Here is a 25858-nt window from a genome sequence, read left to right on the forward strand (position 1 = left end):
TATATCCAACTATAGTTGTATATTTTATTATGGGTTGAAAAGGAACATAAGTGCTTGGCAAATGATCCTGTGCCACTGAAATATTCAACATATCAACATTAACTAATTTCTACTGCATCACTATTCTTACTCTACACATTCCTATCACAATTACGATCAATGACTTGTGTGTGCTTGCTTTGCCTTGCAAATCTTCTCAAAGCGGGGTTGTTGTTTTGAGACTGCCACTCTCAGTTCATTCTCAATGTTCAACTTCGACCTGTATTTGCTTTTGATAGCAGCAACAGCAGAAAAGCCTATCTCACACAGGTACGATGTTGCAAAAGGCAGCAGTATTCCCACAGCTTTTTATATATTTGTTTTATTTCTGCGCCCCCCCTGCAGTACCCCCGCGCCCCACTAGGGGGGCGCGCCCCACAGTTTGGGAAACGCTGCTTTAGTGCAACATGGTTGTAATAGCCTAGTCTGTTGCTAAAGGAGCTTCTCTGCTCTAGATCTGGTTTCTGGAGAAGTTACTTCAACCTATATTTAACCTCTGTTCTCATTTCACTGGGTTGTTACAATGTTTTCGGCCCAGTGGCTTGGTGAGGGTAGCAGCGTGGTTGGTTGCATGGTGAAGCTTATCCCCCTGTGGTCTCGCCTCCAGCTGGGAATAGCGCCGTGTCGCCAAGCTGAGCTCCAGAGAATTAGAGCCTCGTGTTCCCATTGATACAGGGGCGGCTGTGGCGCAGGAGGTAGAGTCGGCGTCTAATGATCGCAATGTTGGCAGATTGGCGGTTCGAGCCCCGGCTGGCCACATGTCAAAGTGTCCTTGGGCCTTGCATGGTAGCTTGGTCGTCATGTGTGTGTGAATGGGTGAGTGAGAGGCCGTTGTGAAGCGCTTTGGAATAAGTCAGTCCATTTACATTATATCTTGTTTTGTTATTTGTTTGTTTGTTGTTTTTTTCCTGATGAGTTGTGTGGTTCTAATTGCAGTGTGTGTGTGTGTACAGTGTATATGTGTATATATGTGTATATGTGAGTGCGTGTGCGTGCGCACATGTTTTGTTGTTCATCCGGAACACACTGACTGCTCCAACGCCGAGGGAGAGTTGCCTTGGACTCTTGAGGAGAACACTGTAAAGGGCAGCATAGTGAATCATGCACTCGGGAATTAAAGCAGCGCATTTGCAACCACTGCTTCCAGCAAGGACACACTGTCTGTTTTGTTTGTATGGAGTTCTCATGTTTGTGTGTTTAGAAGACCTGCAGCTACTGAGCAGAGTCATCTTCCCTAAGACGCTCCATCTATATTGCAGCCAAGTCAATACCACATCCTCATTCTTGTACTATTTTAGTAGCAATGCGTCACACTTTCACTGGGTAGGTACACTTAGTGGTTTTAGAGGTGTGTGTGTGTGTGTGTGTGTTCTGTCTGTAGTTGTGTTTGCCAACAGTATGTTGTTTAGCCTGTTTTGCAATTGGCGTTGGTCTCATAATGTGTCTCAACCAGTCTGCAGCCGTGGCCCAACCTGCAGTAACTGGAGCTCCGGGGGGGGAGCCATAGTGAAACGCGTGCGTGTGTCTGCGTGTCTGTGCGTGTGCGTGTGTGTCTCTCTGAGGCCGCAGTACTTTTCCACTACTCACTACTCTGCAGCTATGTCGCTGTGCTGTAGGTCTCAGGTGTGCCCTGCTCATTGGACCGGGACCAGGTTTCCCATCAGCACCACTCAGAGCCCATCAACACTGCCATCAGCCAAACCCGCGGGCGGGCGTGCCAGCTCACCTCACCTCAGCACCCTCTCTGCTGCTCTCTCTCTCTCCATCAGCAACACTGACGCTAGCCCTCCCCGGTCCCAGCAGGCAGAGGCGAGGGAGGAAGGAGCGAGAGCGTTGGAGAGGAGAGGATATCCAAAGTGGGAGGGGGTGGGGAGATAAAAAAAAAACATTGGGTCTAATAGCCTACGAGGAGAATTGGAACTGTGTTAATACCCACATAGCCTACAGCTACTATAAACAGCTTGTGTTGTTGCCTATAAACACAAACGCATTGAAACGCACACACACACAACATCTGTTAGTAAGTAAAACTATTATAATTGTTAGGCTACAGGCCTAAGAGTGGCACTCCAAAATGAGGGGTAGGGGTAAAAATTAGAAATGGGGTTGGGCCTGTATCTCAACGCCCAGACTCCACCACACACACCACAGCAAAATAAACCACCTGATAGACCAAACCTGTACTGATAGGCTACTGCATGGGGGGGATGGCACTATTATAGTGAAGGATTATAGCGCCTCTACCATGTAGACTATCACAGGCCTGTCCTGAAGAATTTGAATTGGCAGGGGGTCAGCCTGCAGTTGTAAAGCATATGCAAAAGCAAAACCCTGTGCCACCCTGTTTCCTACTACTTCCTATGGGTGGCTGTGGTGCAGGAGGTAGAGCCGCTGTCTAATGATCGCAAGGTTGGCAGATTGACGGTTCGAGCCCCGGCTGGCAACATGTCGAAGTGTCCTTGGGCAAGACACTGAACCCCAAATTGCTCCCAGTGAGCGGGCAGGCCTTGCATGGTAGCTTGCCGCCATTGGTGTGTGAATGTGTGTGTGAATGGGTGAATGAGAGGCCGTTGTAAAGCGCTTTGGATAAAGGCACTATATAAGTGCAGTCCATTTACTGACACTCCCTGTAATAGGTTTGTGTGTGTGTGTGTGTGTGTGGTTATGATCACATTTCCATACCTTTTGAAGCCAAGCTTGAATAACCCTCAGCCAGTCCACCAGACCGTGTGGTCCACGTGACATCCTCTCCTTCTCTCTCTCCAGCGAAGTCACTCCAATGTTTCAATCACGTGACCGAATGCATTTCTTTGTCTGTCAGTGTTACAGATTTGAATAGCAGGTGATATAGTGGTGAGAGAGATTATATTTAGTAGTAGTCACATGCTGGCTCCTTTCTGTCGCCTCACGTTTGGGGGGGAAACCAACACACGAAATCTCAGGGACACTTGGACACACTCCGCCCCCAATATCACAAACACTTCAGATGGCCGAGCCCTGGTGTAACGTTGATGCCTGGTTTAATCATCCTAGGCTTCCTTAAGTTCCCTTCAACATGCCTTTTCCTCTTATGCTCTCTCTCTCTCTCTCTCTCTCTCTCTCTCTCTCTCTCTCTCTCTCTCTCTCTCTCTCTCTCTCTCTCTCTCTCTCTCACACACACACACACACCCACACAGTTATGCTCCCTTTCTCAGTCCACTGTGCTATTATCGATCTATTGACCCCCTTGTACTGTACTTCTCTGTTTCTCCAGTGTCTATATAAAACATTTAAAAACCTAGGTTTAGAGGAAGGTTATGGAAGAAGGTTTTTCCTCCTATCAATGGCCCCGGACCTGAGCTGGATTACTCTTCCTGCTACGAATGGTGGATTGATGATTCACTTGCTTAGTGAAATGTATTGATTGTAAGTCTCTTTGGAATAAGGCGTCTGCTAAATGCAAACAATTTAAATGTCTATTGCAGTATTGGTAGCTTGTTAGTTTCCAACGGTGCCACGACATCAGCCGACGTTTCCATTGCCAAGATGTAATAAAGATCCCCTACTTCGCTGTGTGGAAATGCCATGACGTCACATTCAAACACAGCCAAATTCCCCTCACTCGACCGACACAAGACACCTGTGAGCCTGAGGGCTGGGCGGCTGTGGTTCCCTGGCTGACCGTGTACTACTGTCACTCACTACTGTCACTACTACACTACTGTCACTACTACACTACTGTCACTACTCCAGCTGGTCTGAAAGGTAGCGAGCTGGAATCCGAGTTCCCACACCTTCTGAAACGTCAAATTCAAGCACCTTTCAAGGACTTTCAAGACTCAATTCCCTCAAATTCAAGGACCCAACACGGCATAGTTTGAGACAGATCTAGATGAGAATTTATATAATAGGAACTATCCGCTCACAGACAACAATTAAAAAGAGAGGCTTTTGAATGTAGAGACTTGAACACTAGATGGTCTCTTGCCTTCTCTACTACAGCACAGCAAAACAATAGCCTAGGCTATATTGTGAAATATGTGTAAAGTTACTGTGTTAAGTTGAGCAATGTGACTTATCTATAGTGTTGTTCCGATACCATTTTTTGATCCCGATAGCGATACCGATACCGATACCTGACCGTGCAGTACTTGCCGATACCGAGTACCGATCCGATACCACGGCGTTTGAAAAAACAAAACAAAAAAACATGTTTTTTGGGCCGCATACTCACCTCGATGTAAAATTATTGCTAACACTTAGTCTGGCACTGCTCAAAACCTTTGTAAAACAGGAAAAAATGCTATAGAACTTTTTTTTATTGTCTACCTGGTATGGCGACAAGAAAATCAACCCCTTATAAAACCTGAAATGTGGCTCTCACAGATGCCAATCAGTGCAATATCCATTTAAGATATAAAACAGTCGTAGTAGTAGTGCAACAGCAAGTGAACATTTACAAACAAAATAACTTTAGTACTTAGTAAAAAATAAAAAAAAATAAAATAAAATGTTAGTACTCGCCGATACCGATACCAGCATTTTTGTGCGTATCGGTGGCCATGCCGATACTAGTATCGGTATCGGAACAACACTACTTATCTACTATAATTACATGAACATTTTTTAATATATATATCTTTTTTTGAGAAAGGGGAATTCAAGCACTTTCAATCACCCATGTCTATTTTCTAAAACTTTTACGGCCTTGATTTTTTCCCCCTCAAATTCACTAACTTTCAAGGATTTCAAGGACCCGTGGGAACCCTGTGGAATACAGACGAAAGGCCTGCAGTGCTTATAGAACTAGACTCAACATGGCCCAGTCTACATCAGACCTGGGTCTTAGGCTAGTCTACACCACCTGACCTCAGCTGCCTCAGTCCCTCACAGATCACTGTCTCTGTCTCTAAGCCAGAACCTTACAATAACACAACCAAGCAAACTTAAAGTGAGACACCCGCCCTATTCCCCATCGATTATTGGAAATAGGCCTCAGGGTAGCCTGACTCTTACTCCCTCCCACCTTTGTCTCTCACTCACACACACTACTGTGGGAAGTTTTCTGACTGCAGATCACTTGTCTTTTTCCACAGAAGCAAAACATGTCTGTAGTATGAGAGTGTACGTACAGTGGGGTGCAAAAATGTGGCCACCCCAGTTTGACACACTTCTCATACATTGTCAATGGGTGAATGGAGTATCATAGAGGTGATGTTTCTGAGAACTGGCTTAGCCTGTTTTAGGTTTTGTGTGTGTGTGTGTGTGTGTCGTAGATTCAGGATGCATCTATGAGTGTGAAGTCTACAACTACAGTAAATCACCAGTGTCACTGAATTTACCTTTAATTTGTAATCCCCTACTACCCTCCCTCCACCTTTGGCTGGACGATAAGACTGCATTGGTCTTCTAGACTCTACATTCTAGACTCTACATTCTAGACTCTACATTCTAGACACTACATTCTACTGATGTGGACAAACAGTAGGCTGAAGCTGGTAGGCTAGATTAAACATAGGCCTAGCCATTGTTCTCAATTTGACATTGATAGGGATATCATTTGTGGCTAGACTGTTTGGCCTGTCTCCTTCCACCCGAAGTCTCTCTCTGTTTGGAGAGAGGAGAGCCTTCTTGTTTTGGCAGTCTGATCCGAGGGGTTGGATGAGTAACAGGATGTGTGGCTGCTGTCCCTGCGGAGAGATCCGGAAAGAGATTACGAGGTGTCCTCCAGGCAGTGCTCTCTCCCCTGTCCGTACGCACACACACACACACACACACACATACACACACACCATCCTCCCACCCAGTGTGACAGATAATAAGTAGCCCCTTCATGTTACCTGGAAACCAGGATCTGTGGGGGGGGGGCAGGGTGGGAACAGGAAGTGGTAGGCGGTTTGACAGGAAACAGATGGGCTGGTCCCAGGCTGAGGGTGAGTGTGATGACCTCATCACTGTGTGAACTCATCACCTCTTCCGAGGCCACCACCACCAGCACCTGGCCTTCTTTCTGGCTCTCCTTAGTGTGTGTGTGTGCGCACGTCTATGTGTCTCGTTTATCTTGTTTATCTGGTATGCAATTAGTATAAGACACTAAGCCATCTGTCCGTCTCTCGTTGGTCTTGTCTCTCTCTCTCTGGTGTCTCTCTGGTCTCTCTCTCTCTCTCTCTCTGGTCTCTCTCTGTCTTTCTCTCTGTCTCTCTGCTGCCTTTCTATGATACCCTCAGAAGTAGGTCAGACGTGTTGGTATTTTCCGGGTGAGAAAGGTGTTTCTCGATGTGTCGCCGCCGTCCATGTTTTGGAATAAGTCTATTTTAGAGCGTCTTGTGTAGATGTGTGGCTGTGTGACGACGCAGTGCCTCTCACGTGCCTACTGTATGTGATGCACCGGTTGTTATTAGGCCTAAATAGTGTAATGTGTAATTGATAGCCTACACTTATTGACCGCAGAATGCAATGCTGGTATTTATAGATTCCCTATTCGCTCTGACACAGCGTGTGTGAGCGTGTGTGCGGCCTATTATTAGTCAGTCAGCCTGTCCGTCTGAATAGCTGGTAGCAGGTGGTATCTTTAGTGGAGGCTTACACGGGTGACCTGTAAGGATTGTCAACGTGCTTATCACATCTGAGCTAATGTGATGTGATCTGAGGAGATCTGTGGGAAATGTCTAGACATTATCACTGTGGGGAGGTGGTGAGACTTTTTTTCCACACTGCTTCAACCCAGAGTGATGGGGAGGAGGACATGGCTCAATGGAGAGGTGTGTTTGTCTGTGCGTGACAGAAAAACACACACCTCACGGGCTCTGTTTGTGTGCGTCCTGAGTGAGTGATTGATGTCCATTTCCAGGATGCGCGATCGATCCCATATGAGCTGAGGTCTAAATGATTGTGTGTCCTTCACAGTTCCTGCTCTCTCAGTCTTAAGTGATTCAGCTCCTTCATATTAGCCTCACTCCAGTGACTCCTGTCCTCTGGCTTTGCCCCTGGAACCAAGAACCAACCAGTGTCTACACACAAACACACACACACAAACACACACGCATGCATACTAGGGGTGCAACGGTTCTCGGTTTTTTTACGGACAGTACGGTTCGCGTTCCACAGTTCAATACACTAGTGAACCGTGGCGGTTTTACCGGTTTATCCTGTGTTTCATTCAAAGTCGGATGTTTGTTCATGGCGAGCGGAGTTGAGAACATGGCAACAGTTTGAGGAAGCCCTGGACTGCTACAAATCTGCGTTGTGGGGTCGTTCATTCTGGTTTTGGTATTGAATACAGCGATGAGGGAGTGAAAACAGTGAACAGAAACGTGTGTCGCAGAAATGCTTCACGCGTGTCCTATATGCGCTTAAAATGTGCATAATGGGTATATGGGATACAGCTGGTACAGCTCTCATAGCTAAAGTGCATTTTTACTTTAATTTCTTCCTCTCCTATTATATACTAGTCCTCAAGCCTAAGAGGCACTTTTTTAGTGACGCCAGCTGGTGAAACCGTAAACCACTCGCGTGAAACGGCTATATGTATACTTTGTGGAATGGATTCATTGTTATTGTTTGAGGGTTAGGGTTAGTTCACCACGAGTGCAGAGTGATGGAGGCTAAGCCTGATTTTCTTGTTTGAAGACATTTTCTAGGTCTGACAGGTCTGACAGATGATGATGAGTCTGGAGAACAGTCATTATCATTTGTTTCTCATTGATTTTTCAGCGAGTTTTGTCCTGGACTGCCTTGTTGGAGCCGTTTTAAAGAGAGTAAGCTTGTTCTTCTTTGAAGGGTCGGTAATGGGTTTTGTTTAAAGGGTCCGTAATGGGGTTTGTGCCCGGCGTCCTCTCAGCGATGAAGAGTTTGTACAGCTCTTGGCCCATCCTCTCTGCAGCATGAACAACATCAATCAGCTTCAGAAGGTTGTTGGCTTGTTGCTGTCTTCTGTGAAGGGTTAGAAAGCTGCACTAAGGTGCCACAACTGAAATACCTACATTCATATAGCCTAATAGACAAGTCTGGACCTAGAGAGCTATTGTAAATAAATGATTACATGAAATATGTTATGAAAATGTATATTCTCAGATACTGCGATTTCGTTTTAATCATTCTCACAACTGATTTCACCATTACCTATTCACCAGAACACTTTATGATGTTGTATATGGTACCATTATAATCCTTGACCTTTTTATGGCGGAAAGGAAAATAGCCGCCACAGCCACTAGGAGGCGTTTTTTGCGAGGGCTCCACGTCTGAAAATGTTCAGGACACCAAACTGTACAAATGTACCAAGTTTCGTGCTTTTATGAAAAAGTGAACGATTACCCTAACATTTTGCAAATTTTGCACAAGACATTCTAGGAGATTTCACATAAAACTCTGTTGGGAGTGTGCCTCAGTTTGGAGAGCCATGTAGCCTTACCACTTCGCCCTACCCCTCCATGCCAACAACAATCGGGACACCAAACCCCTACACGTTCATGTGCAAAACGGAGGGGTAGGGCTAGAGACAAGGGGTGAAATGGGATTGGACTTAACTCTGTGCAACTCAATTTCTGCTGTACAAGGCTGCTCCCAGTCAGCAAGTTGCACCTTACTGTGTTACTGACACCATTTGGTCCTCATTTGGATAAAGCTAGACCTTAATCTCCCTAAGCTCTTACGGTTGTTTACATTTGAGGTGCAAACTGAATGTGGGCACTGTGCACCTGCATTGTTTTTTTTGGGCCAGTCTGTCTCTCTTGCTATCTTTCTTCCTTCTTCTATTCTCTCTCTCTCTTCCCCCTCTACATATTATGGAAATTAGATTAGATTAGATTAGATTCAACTTCAGTGTCATTGAGTACAAATAGAGTACAAAAAGCAGTTCAGCATCTAAAATATGATGATATAGTGCAAAGACATGACAGTGTATGCTGCTTGTTTGTACGCTTCGTCATACAGAGAAAAAACAGCTTCAGTTCAGTTTGCCCTTCCTCCCTCTCTCTGCTGTTGTTGTGCTTCTTTCTCTCGCTCGCTCGCTCTCCCCCTCCCCCAGACCCCCCTCCCTCCCTCCCTCCCTCTCTCTCTCTCTCTCTCTCTCTCTCTTTGTTTGCTTGCTCTCTTCTCTAGAAAAGTTGCCACCCAACAACCTGCTCCCGGGGCCAGTGATTGGTGGATGTGGGTTGTGAGGGGCGGGCTCTAATGTCTGCTTGTGAGAGGTTTACCAGTGGAGAGCGAGCCCTGGCTGTCAGATGGGTTTCAGTTGCGCTCGGGCTCTGTGGCTCTCATATCTGCAGCTGCAGCACTAATGAACCTTTTTATTTATCATCGGCAGCCAGGACATAAAGGCCTTTCTTGTTCCAACACTACTAGCGGACTAACTAAAAGCCAAGAGAACAAAAAGGGATTTAAGATCATCTAAAAAAAACACTGAGACATCCTTTTTTTCTTCTTCCTCCTTCTCATCCTCTTTGTTTTCATCCTGCAGTATTGTCCCACCAGCACAGAGAGAGAAGACATCATCCTGCAGTATCCCACCTCACCTGCACAGAGAAGAGAGAGAGAAAGAGATCATCTGAAGACGATCTGAAGACGGGGGAGATCAAAATAAGCAACAAAAACAAGACCGAAAGGCTCTCTCTCTCCCTCGGGCTATAGTGTGTGCGTGTGTCTGTGTGTGTGTGTGTTAGTTAGTGCACATCCAGCTGTGTGTGTGAGTGTGTGTGTTGAGCTGTGTGTTAGTGCACATCCAGCTGTGTGTGTTAGTGTGTTACTGTGTGTGTGTTAGTCCATCGTTAGACATCCAGCTGTGTCCAGGCTTAGGGTGAGGAAGCTAATGCCCGCGGCGTGGCTGGGGCCAGTGGAGGATGAGTCCGGCGGTGGAGGCTGGTCAGGGCCAGGCCATGCAGGCAGAGCAGCAGCAGCAGGAGGAGGAGGAGGAGGAGGAGGAGGACTGCAACCATGAGAAAGGGGTCCTGCTGGAGCCCTTCGTCCACCAGGTGGGGGGCCACTCCTGCGTGCTGCGCTTCAGCGAGCAGACCATCTGCAAGCCCCTCATCCCCCGCGAGAACCAGTTCTACAAGAGCCTCCCTGCAGCCGTGAAGAAGTTCACCCCCCAGTACAGAGGTAAGAGACCACCACCCCCACCACGGACTAGACCACTCAACCACGGTCTAGTGTGTGTGTGTGTGTGTGTGTGTGTGTGTGTGAGTGTGAGACTTTGCTTATGTTGTGTTGGTGTTCGGTGTTGTTATGTTGTGTGTTGGTGTCTCTCTCTCTCTCTCTCTCTCTCTCTCTCTCTCTCTCTCTCTCTCTTTCTCTCTCTCTCTGTTGACTGTTCTGAGATGTTGAACAAGAGGGATAGGCTATGTTAGGTGCATGGTACATTTTGTCCTATTTTAAGGTGTATTAGCCGTATGGGACCCATCCAGCCACAGGAGGGCACTGTAGCAGTGTAACCTCTACTGTACTGTACCCCCACCAGGGTGGTCTTGTCCTAGGAGAAGAGGGAGGTAAGTCACCCAGACAGGTGGGAGATGGTGTTTCTGTGCCCATGTCTGTCCTGCCAGGAAGGCTCAGTAGAGGAGACAAGTCAACCTGCCTAGCCCAACTCCTCGTATGGCCAGGAGAAAGGGATCATTGAATGGTCAGTAGAGATCGCCTGAGAGGAGCTGCATGCAGACCCTCAAAGCCATCCCCCGGCCTTGGACTCCCTTGGCTCCCACTACGTATTTGACTACACTTCCCACGGTTTTGCTCGAGAGCTGCCAAGTTGTCAAAATGTTCTTGTTTTTCCTCCAAACTAAACACGAAGCACGTAGAATCAATGCATGATGGTGAAAGACAGGTGTGTCGTTTCGCCAATTCTTACATAATCATGCAAACGCAACGCACACACGCAGGCTTGTGCACGTACTCAACACAGATTCACCTTCACCTTCACTCTGCTATGCTATGCAATGTTTTTCATTGACAAAAATGATGATCCGGCAAGGAAATAATTAAATCTTGCTAGGCAATGACATCATTATCGAGGCTGAGATGCTGAAGGCAGTGAGGACTTCCCAGGGTCCTAGTGCCCGCCATTCTGTTTACTCTGCCGATGCCTCCCCTCTGCTGTGCTCCCCCCATCCACTGTCTGTCCCTTTAACTGTTATCTAATACTGTTTTTGCGGGTCACTGCACATGTTCCTCTCTTGTCCCTGAGAGAGATGTGAAAGGTCAACCTGGCAGTTTGCAAAGATCTATATTTTCTTTCCCCCCCTGCATTTTGTTTATTTTCCTAAAAGGAAAGCAATGGCATCGTACTCAGTTTTTTTTTATTGTTTTGGTTTATTTCTCTAGACTCTAGATTGTAGATTGTTCTATTCCTCTTTCTTCATCTGCTCATCCATCGAGCTCGTCTTTCCTTTCCATGTATCTGCAAGCTTGTGTTTCCTTTCCATGTACGTATCTGCTCCTGTTGTGTCTATCTACTTGCCCTCTTCCCAAGACCCTGTCTCTTTTGTGTGGTGGTGTGGAATGGTTTCTGGTGGGGCAGGGTGGGGTATGTTTGGTAAGGGTTAGAGAGTACGAGGATGGGTAGATCAATATGAGGGAAACTACCCCATTTCATCATGGGACTGTAACGGGCTTAGATCATCCCTCCTTGACTGATTGAGACTAACACTCTTGTGATTGTGCCTTATCTCTCATAGTTGGCAACATTGTATTGTATGGTGTGTGGGGGGATTGCATTTTGAAATGGTCTCTCTTACATGCTGCCTCATGATCTCATAGTTGTTGTTTTTTCAATGTGGTTGTGTACAAATGTTGTATTTAGCTCTCAGTCATTTTTGAGTTGACATTTCTCAATTGACGGTTTGTTTTGTGATGAAGCAGTTGGTTCTTCTGAATAAACATAAGTCTTCATGGCATCTGCTCCAGCCTTGTGTCGTTTGTGTTTGGACTGCAGTGATTCATCTTTGTGCTGCGTGTTTCGCAGCGTACTATTCCAAATGTGTGGGTTTATTATACTGGCATACTGTACACATGCTTTTATATTCATTCTATGCTTGTATATGTTTTTAGATTCACTTTATGTTCTTATTCCTGTTGTAAAGCACTTTGAGCTGCATTTCTTGTATGAAAGGTGCTATATAAATAAAGCTTTACTTACTTACTTACATACAAAACCGTTTCCAAATAGCCACAGACACACAAGTCCCCCGTCCCCCCATGTCTGTTGTCGGGAGATCAGTGTCTGTGCCCCATCCTCTGTTCTCTCTTGTGGACTTGTCCAGGTCTTGTGATCTCTTATCAGTTTAAGAGACAGCTCTGTACTGTAGGTTTAACATGCTGCAGAGCTAAAAGAGATGGGGGTAAGAGGTGCTTAAGACTTAATGTTTCCTACAGGGAATATCTGAGTACTTCATCAAGAGAGCTAAAACACAAATCGCCGTGCTGATCTATGATCCTAACGTCTCACGCATTGTCTTTCTACTTCTCTCTCTCTCCGTTTTTTTCTCAGGCGAGGTATCAGTGAGTTTCGAGGAGGACAGGGACGGGAACTTGTGCCTCATAGCGTACCCGCTGCACGGCGACCATGGGGTCGGGGGGGACCAAGGGAACAAGGACCCCTTGTCGGCCGACTGCGAGCCCAAGAGTAAGAAGCACAAGTGGGGCAACAAGGCGCCGTCAGCAGGCCTGCTTCTGGACAACGACACCTACAGCCAGGAGAGCTGGGTCAGACACGCCCACAAGGACAAGAGGTGGGAGGAGACCAACATAGACACACTTATACAGAGACACATCGTGACGTTAGAATTATAAGGTTCTATCTCCATTTTTGGTCAGTGGTTTAGTTTTTTTACATAATCTGATCCATTAGGTGTTTATTAATGCCTGTGTGGTGTTATTTTTAAAATGTTGAAATGTTTTAGTTAGTAATTCATAAAATACAAAGGTTCCATCTCACAAAACATAATGGAATGTCAAAACTTTGACGCTCAATATCTCTGAACTACCCTGAACGGAGATAGAACCTTATAATTCTAAGCTCACGACATAGATACACTCGTATGTAGAAATACAGATGCTCTCATACTTCGCATGTACACAAATACTATACTGTAGCCCACCATATCTGAAAGACCTTTTGCTAGCATATCAGCCCAATAGAGCTCTCAGGTCTTGTGCTAGCATATCAGCCCAATAGAGCTCTCAGGTCTTTTGCTAGCATATCAGCCCAATAGAGCTCTCAGGTCCTTTGCTAGCATATCAGCCCAATAGAGCTCTCAGGTCTTTACCTAGCATATCAGCCCAATAGAGCTCTCATGTCTTCTGACGCTGGTTTTCTCTGTGTACCACATGTACAAAAGAAGAGATTTGGTGAGGCTGCGTTCTCATTTTATGCACCCAGATTGTGGAATGTACTGCCAGTTTACATTAGAGATGCAACCTCAGCAAATATGTTCAAGTCAAGACCAAAAACCCATCTGATGATGATTGGAGCACTTTTGAGCTGCAACGTTTGCAGGAAAAGCGCTATACAAAAAAAGTGATTATATTATTATTTTCTATGATCAGGGTATATAACCCTATATTTCATTCAGGTATAATGTTTGCTCAGTAGCCCAGCTGCAGTACACCACCAGCCTAAAATTAGGTTTGGAATCTATTTTTGCTCAGATCTGAAATGATATTTTGTTGCTTATTATTCATAAGACACTAATGTACTAGACATGACATCAATTAATATGCATGCTGTGTCACCAGTTTTTAGACTGCATGAATCCATTGTACTCACAGCAAATGTCCATCTTTCCTGACTCCTCTCTCTCTTTCTCTCTCTCCCTCTCTCTCTCTACCCCCCCCCCCTCTCTCTACCCCCGCCCTCTCTCTCTACCCCCGCCCTCTCTCTCTCTCCCCCCCCCCTTCTCTCTCTCTCCCCCCCCTCCCTCTCCCTCCCTCCCTCAGTCATGAGCGTGAGGAGGATGTGGAGTTGGAGTGGTTGCAGAAGGCGGAGGTGTTGCACTTCAGTCTGGAGAGCGGCAGCAGCGCCTCAGTGCCCCAGCTCAAACACAACCCCTGGAGCCTCAAATGTCACCAGCAGCACCTGCAGAGGATGAAGGAGAACGCCAAGCACCGCAGCCAGTACAGTATCCTTCCACTGGAGACAAACACAGCTGTTTAAAAGTGCCCCCGACAGAGAGAGACAGAGAGAGAGAGAGAGAGAGAGAGAGAGAGAGAGAGAGAGAGAGAGAGAGAGAGAGAGACAGACAGAGAGACAGAGAGACAGAGAGAGAGAGAGACAGAGAGAGAGAGAGAGAGACAGAGATAGAGAGACAGACAGAGACAGAGAGAGAGACAGAGACACAGAGAGAGAGAGAGAGAGAGAGAGAGTACAGTATCCTTTCACTGTAGACAAACACAGCTCTTTAAAGCAGCCCCGGCCCTGCCTCTGACTCACACTCTTCTTTCCAAAGCTCCCAACGAGCTTATAGCTCATCCTCTCATGCAACTAATAACAATAATAATAATAATAATAATAATAACTTTGATTTCTATAGCGCCTTTCAAAAACCCAAGGACGCTTTACAATTCTAAGGGAATGGTCAGACAGACAAAACAGAAAAACAAACAAAGCAAAACAGAAACAGTGACTAAGGGGCCAAAGGCCTTGGTGAACAGATGGGTTTTAAAGGCTGATTTGAAGGAGTCCTGGGTGGGGGCGTTGCGGATCACTATGGGGAGAGAGTTCCAGAGGGTAGGTGCAGCCACGCTGAACGCTCTGTCCCCAAAGGTCCGTAGGTTGGTGCGGGGGGGTGGTACTGTATCGTACTTAATGAAGAAAAGTGTGGAAAGAGACCCTAACCCGATCTGCTATATTAAAACAATAAATGATGATTAATCTATATAATCTGGTCTGTGCAATACATTATTGGGATAATTGGGATGCAGGTATTGCTAATACACAGTATCAGTACACATTTTTGTGTACAACCAGGACCATTGAGTCAGGATATAGCAAGACTTCCGTAGTGCACACAGTCCCTCTGGTGGTTAAACACCCTTGACTCAGAGCCCCTTCCCAGAATTCATCCTGCTGGAGAACCTGACTTGGCGCCACACCATGCCGTGCGTGCTGGACCTGAAGATGGGCACGCGTCAGCACGGAGACGACGCCTCCGAGGAGAAGAAGGCGCTGCAGATCCGCAAGTGCCAGCAGAGCACCTCCGCCTCCATAGGGGTCCGCCTCTGTGGCATGCAGGTGGGCACGGCGCCAACGTCTGCACACAGCTGCTTATGGGTGTCGCTCCAGATGGTGGATTGAGATTAGTGGATTGTTGGCCAGGTTTAAATGAAGGGCAGAAGGCATAGTAATGGTTGGGATGGGGAAGATTTTCTGATCCATTAGGTGTTTATTAATGCCTGTGTGGTGTTATTTCTAAAATGTTGAAATTTTTTAGTTAGTAATTAATAAAATACAAAGGTTCCATCTCACAAAACATAATGGAATGTAAAAACTTTGACGCTCAATATCTCTGAACTGCCCTAAACGGAGATAGAACCTTATCATTCTAAGCTCACGATATCTCAGTGTCAGTTCAAAACGACGAGCCCTTAACAGAGAGAGTAAAGCAGCATTATGTCGTAACCCCTCTCTCTCCTCTCCCTCCCAGGTGTACCAGTCAGACTCGGGCCAGCTGACGTTCATGAACAAGTACCACGGCCGCGACCTGACCCTGCCCGGCTTCAAGGAGGCCCTGTTCCAGTTCTTCCACGACGGGCTGCGTCTGCGGCGCGACGTCCTCTCCCCGGTCCTCCGCAAGCTCCGGGACATGCAGGCCGCGCTGGAGGACTGCGAGTCGTACCGCTTCTACTCCAGCTCCCTCCTCATCATCTACGACGGAGAGCCCCCCCGCACGCACACCACACACAGGGGCCCCGAAGACAGGCTGTCGGAGGAGGAGGAGGAAGAGGAGGAGGTTGACGAGGAGGAAGTTGAGGAGGAGGAGGAGGAAGAAGAAGAGGCGGGAGCGTTCGGCTTCCCCCACAGCTCCGGGTCGTCCAGTGTTGTCAGTAGCAACAGTTGCTCGAGCGGCAATAGCGGTAGCACCGGCGCTGCCCCCTCCGGTATGGGGCGTCACGCCGCCCCCCGTCCAGACACAACGTGCCCCGTGGTGGACGTCAGGATGATCGACTTTGCGCACACCACGTGCCGCCATTACGGGGAGGACAGCGTGGTGCACGAGGGGCAGGACAGCGGATACATCTTCGGCCTTCAGAACCTCGTCAGCATCATCTCCCAGCTGGAGGACCACAGCACAGACTAGAGCTGCTGAGGACGCACACACAGACTCTCTGTCTGTCTCTCTTTATGACCCATGGAAGAAACTGGACTGCTAACTGGACTACAGAGGATGCTTAGGGAGGACTTGGGGACATTTTTGCTCTCTCTTTCCGACCCAGGACATTGGACATTGTCGTACCCAGTCTCTGTTTCTGTCGTTGGTGCTTCTCTTGGTGTTTCTGTCTGTTATCCATAAGGGATATAAAAATGGGTTGAAGAGATATTTGTTATCTTCTGTTGTTTACTTGACTTAGTGATTCTGTTGCCCCTCATGTGTTCGTTCTTATTCTGTTACAACGTTGACTTTTCTGGAAAAAGAAAATAAAAAAGTTGGACAATAGGTCCCAAGACAGCAAAGATGGATTCTAGTGGTTCCACTAACAAAGGTGTCGGCAACACACACATTCACCAACCAACACACATTTACTGATGCTCATCTGTGCTACTAATGGAATAGGTCTTCCTGAGAGAGCAAACGTTGTGCCTGTGTGAGAGGAAAGTTGACGGGAGGAAAGGCAAAAGGATGTTGCACCTTCGGTTTTTCTTCGCTACCGATTATTTTTGTCATCCCTCCTTCCCCCTCCCTCCTCAGAGACTCCTCCCCCTTCCCTCCTCAGAGACTATATTCAGATACATGTAGGTATTAGACACATACAGAGGCTATAATAGATATTTATTTATTTGACATTTTTTAATGTTTCTTATATAACTAAAACATTAAAAAAGAAAACGAATGGAGAACAAAAGACTACATTCCATAATAATAATATTATTAATGAATATTGTTATTTGACATCCGTTCCCCATGCCTCTATCTTGTTTATCTGTGTTGTCACAGTTTGTTGGAGGTGAAATAAAGATCTTTTGTTTGTGGTAAACGGCCTTCACTATGTATGTGTAATTCTCTTAGCTGCTGTGAATAGATAGTGAAACAGGAATGATAGGACTGTACTTACTAGAAATGAAGCTCCAGCTAAATTCAATGGCGGTTGGAAAAGTGTGTGTGTGTGTGTGTGTGTGTGTGTGTGTGTGTGTGTGTGTGTGTGTGTGTGTGTGTGTGTACCTGTGTGCAAGAGGGGGAATGACTGCTGAGTGCCAACTCATTTATGAAAAATGTATTCATCCATGATTAGCTTGGAAAGTATGAGAAGACCGCAACACGATAACTCCGTGGTCCAGTCTGCATCAGACTGCACCTAACCGCAGGACATTCAGATTCAGATAACGTTTATTGCCATTATGCATACACATATAGGAATTTGCTTTGGCGTTACAGTAAGTGCGTTTCTACTTTGTTTCACGTGTGATACATGAATACAAAAACAAAATACAAAAACAGGACAACACAGGACAGACAACAGTGCATTGGATAGTGCTACTGCTACATATAAAGTGCAGTGCAAAGTTCTTCAGTAAGTCCAGTGCGTATTCAGTGCTGGGCAGACTTGGGGGCGGGGGGGGTGGAGGGGGAAGCCAGAGTCATTTATCAGCCTGGCGGCTGAGGGGAAGAAACTGAGCCTGTGGCCTTTACAGCTTTAGGCAGCCGCAACCTTCTTCTCCCAGAGAGAAGCAGGGTGAGGAGGCCGTGGCCGGGGTGGGAGGGGTCGGCCAGGATCTCCCTTGCCCTCCTCAGAGCCCTGGTGTCGTGCAGGGAGTCCTTAAGATAAGATCTCTGAGCTAATGGATGATTGTGTACAGTAGATACAAAACACACCATCATGTTTGTGTATTGTCTGAAGGGATGCTTTTGATCAACACAAATGATACTGTGTTACCATTACACAGAGTGAAACAAATATATACTCTACATACAGGGTTCCTACAAGTTTCAACAAGTCAAATTTAAGACCTTTTTAGACCTTTTTTAGACCTCTTTGAATATCATTTTAGACCTATTCGCGACACCATATGATAGCTTTTTGTCATCCTCGAGGTTATGAAATTAGGGATTTCACTGCCATACAGACAAAAATCGGTTCCAGCTTGATTAATTTCCGCGTAAATAGATGTGGTCGGACTGATTTCCTTGCAGGATCTCATTTTTAAGACCTAGCACCTCATTTTTAGACCGAATAACAGAAATGTGGGGCCTTTTTAGGCCTTATAAATTGGATTGCTGGATTTGAGACTTTAAGGCTTTTTAAGACCAGCGCGGGAACCCTTTACATAATGCATAATGTATAAACTGTTACTCTCTTCTCATAGCCTCATATACAATGTGCCAGGAGTCAATAACCCGTAGAGAGGGGGAGAGGACGAGAGGGAGACAGAACATGCTGTGTGTGTGTGTGTGTGTGTGTGTGTGTGTGTGTGTGTGTGTGTGTGTGTGTGTGTGTGTGTGTGTGTGTGTGCGTGCGTGCGTGCGTGCGTGCGTGCGTGTGTGTGTGGTGAGGGCAGATGGAGGCCGATGGTACAGTGAGAGCAGCAGTGAGGTCACGCAGGGCTAGAGGGAGATCACGTCCCAGGCAGCCATGGCCAGGTCCTAACCAGTCTGAGGCGGAAAGAAGAGGGGGAACAAGAGAAAGGAGGAGAGTCACAAGTCAGTCAGTCAGTCAGTCGTCTAGTGTCTAAGGAATGCTGTGAGTCACGAACTTCAGGGTGCATGTGTCCACTCATCTGCTCAGTGAATGGGTCTTTAAAACTCAGACGACTTGGCTCTCTCTTGTGTACACAGTGTGGACAGACCATTAGGCTATCTGCCCAAACACATGCAGCAAGCTCAACCTCAGCAGTCTGGATCTCAGACAGTAGAATGTTCTCTGTGATCTACAGTAGCGTGGTGTAGCCAGGTCTGAACCTTTAGCGCTGGTTTATGACCCAGAGGACACAAGAGGTTGGTTTGAATCGCAGAGAGGGCAGCGGCTTGGGTCATGGCAGGGGTCACGGTGATTACACACAGGATGGGCAGTACACTCACACACACACACACACACACAACAAGCTTGAACCCATCACAGTTTATCTGATGTGATTTAGGAGGGTGTTTTCTCACTAGAACATTTTGCTTCACTTGGAATCAGAGTTTAGGATAAAGTTTGCTTTGCTCTGCGTCGTTTGGAGCTGTGAGAACGTGCATTCGAAGTCACTCCCAGAGCATACACCCGTCGGATGCTCCGCTTGAAAAGGGTGGTTTCGCTCCGGTTAGAAACGACGCATCCATCACTTTGCTTCGCTTCGCTTTTGGTGAGAACTGTGTGGCCTACTAACCAGTTTCTATTAAAATCACTTGTGTTTGAAGCCTAATAGCCGTCAATTTGCACTGGGAGGAGTTTCTACACCTCCCCAGCTATTAAACCTAGTGCCATAGTGTCATACATGTGGACTAAGTGAGTACGCCTGTCTACACCTGTCTGGATGTTAACTGATCGTTAGTTGGGAGGGGTTGCACGCCTACCAGTCTTCAGCAACTTCTGAAATCTCCATTAGTCTCCAGACTCCCAAAGGCGACAGCCTCCTGACACAAAGACTTCTGACAATAAGACAAGGGTCAAAGCTCATCCAGAACGCTGCTGTCCGTCTGATGTTCAACCTCCCCAAATGTTCCAATGTTACCCCCCTCCTTCGCACCCTGCACTGGCTCCTGATAGCAGCTCGCATCAGATTCAAGACCCTGGTGCTTGCTTACCAGGCAGCAAAAGGGAGAGCCCCTGCCTACCTGCAGGCAATGGTCACCCCCCAAACATCAGCCTGTTCACTCCGCTCCTCCACCTCGGCTGGCTGACTGGCCCCACCACCTCTACGCCAACGCGGCAGTCACACTGCCCGATCACGTCTCTTCACTACACTGGCTCCCCGCTGGTGGAATGAGCTTCCCACGGCTGTCAGAACTCCCTCCCCGACGACTGCCAATGGCCCCGGGCCTGAGCTAGATTACTCTTCCTGCTACGACTGGTGAATTGATGATTCACTTGCTTAGTCAAATGTATCGATTGTAAGTCGCTTTGGAATAAGGCGTCTGCTAAATGCCGTAAATGTGTGCATGCGTGCGCACATTTGCAAGCATGTGCTTGTGTGTGTGTTTGCAAGGTCTATACCCTTGCCATCCTTTGCAAAAAAATACAATTACTATGGCAACAGCAGTGCAGTATTTTTAGGCTTTTCTCTGAAGCTGTGAATGAATGATGTCCCAGACTCTCCTATGGTTGTGATCAGACCCTAAATGATGAAATACAATATCTTCCAAACAGTTCATTTTAAATGCCAGTGTGTTGTTTTTCAGTGAAAATGTGTTTAAGTAATATTAACTGTTTATTATTGTGTAACACTCTCATTGAACGAGCCATTAATGATTCTACTATTACTGATCATTAAACTGAATGTGTAGTGAGATTCAATTTGTAACCCTAGACAAGAGTTTCAACTTAGGCCTTACTGAACAACTGGCTGACCGGTAGGTCACCCCTTCCTGCTTCGGGAGGGGGGGTTACCTGTGGGTCAAGAGATGACCTTTGACCTCGGCCTCAATGCAACTCACAGCCTGTCTCTGCGGACCATTCCCTAATGTACTGTATGAATGTGACGGCTATCAGTAGCCTGGTTGTCTGTCTATATGTTTGTGTCTGTAGTAGTGTCTGTTCTGGTTGTCTGTGTCTGTGTCTGTGTGTGTTTGTGTGTGGTAGTGACATTTGATACCTGTCTGAATCCTTGAGTTTGCGTCTTAAGGGCTATCAGTAGCCTGGTTGTCTGTCACACTCCAAGACAGACGCAAAGAACGTAACAATGAACAAGTTAGGTTCAGGGCTGGGAGGATGACACAGTGTGACATTATATTCACTGCGTGTCCCCAGTGATAGGCTACGGATACATACTGGCACGTGCCTGGTCTCAGGGTCTCGGGGAAGCAGGCAGATGGTAGCCAGCGAGGCACCTAGATGTTCCCAGAGTTTCCGATCTTCTGTCCCCCTAGAGATTAGAATGCAGGACTCTCTGTGAGGAACCGTTATGTGTCTTATTAAACGTTACTTCATCAAGGCTGAAGCTCAGATACCGTGTGAAAAAACCCAGCAAAGAGTCTGTAATGTATGCCCTGTGAGCATGGCCTTCTGTTGCTGTGACTTTCTGTTGCTTGTGACGGAATGCGACGGAATGCCGCGCTTTGCAAACTACTTACTATTTTTTCTTCCTTTTCTTTTCTCTCTTTTTCTCCCTTTTTCCTCTTTCTCCTCCCTTTTCTTCATCTGTCCCTGTAATCTTAATCTTAGTTGCTTTGGATAAAAGCGTCTGCTAAATGGTTAAAATGAATGAATCTATAGAGCTTCAGTTCTTCAGCATGTCTGGTCAGTGGGAAAGAGATGTTAGTGATAATGAAGAGATCAAGAGAATGTCTGTCTGTTCCAAACCGTTTTTTGCAGTAGGCTGTTGCTTTGATTCTCTTCCTGTTTGTCCTTCTCCCAGCTCCATTCACTTTTACTTCTCTATTTATTTTTTATGTTTCCCCTTCATATATAGGATACATTGTCAGGTCATGAGGGATTAGTGTTTACTGTGTGTGTGTGTGTGTGTGTGTGTGTGTGTGTGTGTGTGTGTGTGTGTGTGTGTGTGTGTGTGTGTGTGTGTGTGTGCGTGCGTGCGTGCGTGCGTGCGTGCGTGCGTGCGTGTATGTGTGTATGTGTATGTGTGTGTGTGTGTGTGTGTGTGTGTGTGTGTGTGTGTGTGTGTCTGTGTGTGTGTGTGTGTGTGTGTGTGTGTGTGTGTGTCATTGACTGCTCTGTTGGGTTTCAGCCTGTGGGCCAAATACTTGCCAGAATATCGACCCTGGTTAGTCTGTTAACTTTGGTTTGTGCTGTCGCTCTTGGCCTCACAGTGTCACACTATTTGTGTGGAATCAAATGGAATCAGAATGCTTTCAAATGTAAGGTTCATTCCTTTTGCATAAACACTCCTGCCAGGACACACACACACACACACACACACACACACACACACACACACACACACACACACACACACACACACACACATATTAAGTGTCATCTAATCTTATTTATGAGAAGTTGGGCTCAACAAGAAGGATGCAAATATAAAAAGGGCATCAAGATAAACAAACAAATCCATACCCACATATGGTAGACCGGGTAAAGAAAATGACACACAAATAGGATTTGTTGGACTGAATAGATAGTGATTGCAGTTAGATGAACACACAAGCACACAGACAGCCACCCTATCACAACCACCATCACTCACGCAGCCACTCAGACATTCAGACACTCCTTTGTCTGGCACACAAACACTAGTGACTCTTCTGCTTTTGCTCCTCGAAAAACAAGAGTTTGTGGGTGTGTTAGAACAAGCCAGCGTTGTTGTGGTGGTGGTGTTTTGACAGAGGTTAAATTGAGACCACGTCAGTGCCTTGAGGGGGCGACCGGTGACGAGCTCTGCACAGGCGGTTACAGAAACTGAACAATACTGTGACAGGAGGAGATAGGAGAGAGATGGACTGATGAAAAAAATAAATGAATAAAACTCTCTCTCTCTCTCTTCTCCAGCCCCTCTCTCTCTCGCTCAAGGGGATTATGCAAAAAACTCCACAGCGATTACGACGATGATGATGATGAATTAGGGAATTATGTAGCTGATCTTTCGGATCCTTCAGATGACAGCTGATGGGGGCCTTAGGCAGCCAACTCAAGTGTGTGTGTTCATGCGTGTGTATGTGTGTGTGTGTCTGTGTGCGTATGTGCGTTTGTGTGTGTACTGTATATGGTGTGTGTATGATTAAGGCCCATTCAGAAGTCTGTTTACTCTTTATCAGGAGGCAAGGTTATGACGGATACAGAGAGACACTGGCGGACTCAGGGGGGGGGCAGGGGGGGTGACCGCCCCTCCTGGTGCCCACACGGTTGAAAAACGTCTCTCTTAAGTGCCCTTTTGAGTGGCAAAAATGCCCTTTTGAGTGGTGAAAATGAGAGGACGTGCCCTACTGGTGCCCCTCCAATGGTCTAAAATGGTCTTGACCATGTGCACTGATGGGGTCCCATGTTGTGCAGTAGGTGCCCTTTTTTCTTTTCGCCCCTCCTGCCCTTCAAACAGCCTGAGTCTGCCACTGCAGAGAGACGATAAGACTCAGAAAACAGCTGTGCTATAAGAGAGATACATCTATTATACAGGATATCTTCCGTTAACTGGTTACCCACTTAATCTCTCAGTCAGAGTGCATAACAGTAAGACGTATGTATGTATGGGAGCATATATATGGATACTGTAAATGCCAGATTCTTCTTCTTTCATGTAACGTCAGAGGTCCAACTCTGTGTCGTGTAGCCATGCCCGCATCTCTGGTTCTAAGTCGAAGAGGCTGGCTCCCGAGGGTGGTCTATATAAAGGGCAGATGGTGATTATATGGTGATTATATGGCCGGTGGTCTGCTCAGGGTCACCGCACTCGCGTGCCGCACTGTGCCAGATTCTTGTTCAGCATCTCCTTGCTTGTGTCAGGCTGGGCAGGTTTAGGCAGAGTACCGGTACTACTTCATTTCAATTCTCAACGCCATGTGACTCTGACGCAACACTTTTAATTTTTTAAATTATATTTATTTAACCTTTATTTAACCAGGCAGGGCCAATAAGAACAAATTCTTATTTACATTGGCGGCCTGGCAAAAGACAAAAGCCTCTTGGGGGGGTGGGGCTGAAAAGAAATCAGGTTATATGTTAAAAACAAAGAACACACACGACAGACAGCGGCACACATCCAAAATTCCAGCACAGTTAAAAGAGTAAAAACATACGTACTCCATCTCCACACCTCCTCCACTTACAGTCACAGCATCAAGTTAAAGGGACAGCATCTGCATCACACATCCACATAAACCCGCACGACACACAGCTCTATACACAGATCGCAGTCATTATGTGGTACATTTTGGCAAAGCTTTGGTGTGTCTCAACGTATCTGTATTGTGTCCCATGAGCAATTAATTATTATTAATGAAATTGAAAGCAATTTGGTAAAATGTGTGATTTTAAAAATGTCTGTTGGGCTGTGCTGTGATTGTTTGTAGCTTCTGCAAGCCGAGACCAGACAGAGCTTCACCACGGGGCTCTGGTTACCTTCACATCTGTGGTGGTTTCAGACCACACTTTGGGAGGGAGATAGTGGGAGAGGTGGTGAGATAGAGAGAGAGAGAGAGAGAGAGACAGAGAGAGAGAGAGAGAGAGAGAGAGAGAGAGAGAGAGAGAGAGAGAGATAGTGGGAGAGATGGTGAGATAGAGAGATAGAGAGAGAGAGAGAGAGAGAGAGAGAGAGAGAGAGAAGGAGGAGAGGAGAGGAACAAACCAGGCCAAGATGGAATTAGAATCTTACATAAGGACCGCTGCAGTGACGTGGTTTGATATGGCAAAGGGCAAGAATTAGCCCAAGGGTTCTGTCAGGCTGGTCCACACACAGCCTGCTCTGTCAAACACGTTGACACTGACTTCTAAATTACTTTAATGAGCTGCACACTGGGGGAAAAACATTTTTGTGTTATGATACTTGCTCACTAACTTGAAGGGACAATTATCTCTGTCCATAACGGATCAGAACAGTCAACCACAAATTATTCTGGTAGGAGCCAGGTGTAATCCTACCTGTGTGCCTGGGACAAATCATATTTTTGGTCAACATATTTGTATATGTCAGTTGACAGCAGCCATGGGCTTCTTTTGAATCAAAACATCTGCTAGAGATTATAATGATGTGATCTCTCTCATTCCAACACTCTATTTAATCAGAACATCCTGTCCAAATAATAATATTTGGCCCATCCCTCCTGCTTGTCTCTGAATCTATTCTGAGTTAGGATTACATAACTGCTTATTGCTATGTTTTCTGCCCAGCCTACTAGCGAGAGGGGATGCGAGAGGCAAGGGATGCTGTTTGTGTGTGTGTGTGTGTGTGTGTGTGTGTGTGTGTGTGTGTGTGTGTATCCCAGCTGGTGAACAGCTCAAGACCAGTGTAATACTGAGAATCTCAGTCTCAGTCACTCCACATCTAGCAGACCATCATATATATAGCCGCCTCTAAAAATAAGGAAAAAACTATCTGACCAATTTGAGTGGACGCAAATTAACTATCCGCCCCCGTCACGGTGTGGTCTTGTACACAGATCAGCTTCCCACTCCACAGTCTGTCTGCTCAGGTCTGCACATTGCTCTGAGTGGGCATATGTTTCTCTATATGTCTACTGTAACAGTTATGTGTTATTGAAGATAGGCAGATTGTTTCCTGGCTGGTGGCCACTAATGCTTCATGATAACATTTAGACAGATCCTTCTTTTGCTGCTCCAAAGCTGCTCCAAAGCTGCTCCAAAGCACTTTACAACGGCCTCTCATTCACCCATTCATTCACACACCAATGGCGGCAAGCTGCCATGCAAGGCGCTGGCTCGCTCACTGGGAGCAATTTTGGGGTTCAGTGTCTTGCCCAAGGACACTTCGACATGTGGCCAGCCAGGGCTCGAGCCGCTGATCTGCCGACCTTGTGATCATTAGACGACGACTCTACATCCTGCGCCACAGCCACCCCAACTAACAGAGAGTGGCCATAACCCC

The 25858-nt window shown here is 46.5% G+C and overlaps 1 protein-coding gene across 1 annotated transcript; it reads left to right on the plus strand.

Annotated features, from left to right (window-relative positions):
* The first annotated feature begins 9280 nt into the window (after nucleotides 1-9280).
* LOC308171333 (inositol hexakisphosphate kinase 2-like) lies at nucleotides 9281-16978 on the plus strand. The gene is made up of 5 exons (XM_080546167.1): nucleotides 9281-10116; nucleotides 12500-12740; nucleotides 13948-14129; nucleotides 15066-15241; nucleotides 15654-16978. Exons 1-5 carry the CDS (start codon nucleotides 9858-9860, stop codon nucleotides 16305-16307), a joined length of 1512 nt encoding a protein of 503 aa, XP_080402293.1. The 5' UTR covers nucleotides 9281-9857; the 3' UTR covers nucleotides 16308-16978.
* The last annotated feature ends 8880 nt before the right edge of the window (nucleotides 16979-25858 follow it).

This window comes from Nansenia antarctica, assembly GCF_963989245.1.
Source record: "Nansenia antarctica genome assembly, chromosome: 15".
Lineage (NCBI taxonomy): Eukaryota > Metazoa > Chordata > Actinopteri > Argentiniformes > Microstomatidae > Nansenia > Nansenia antarctica.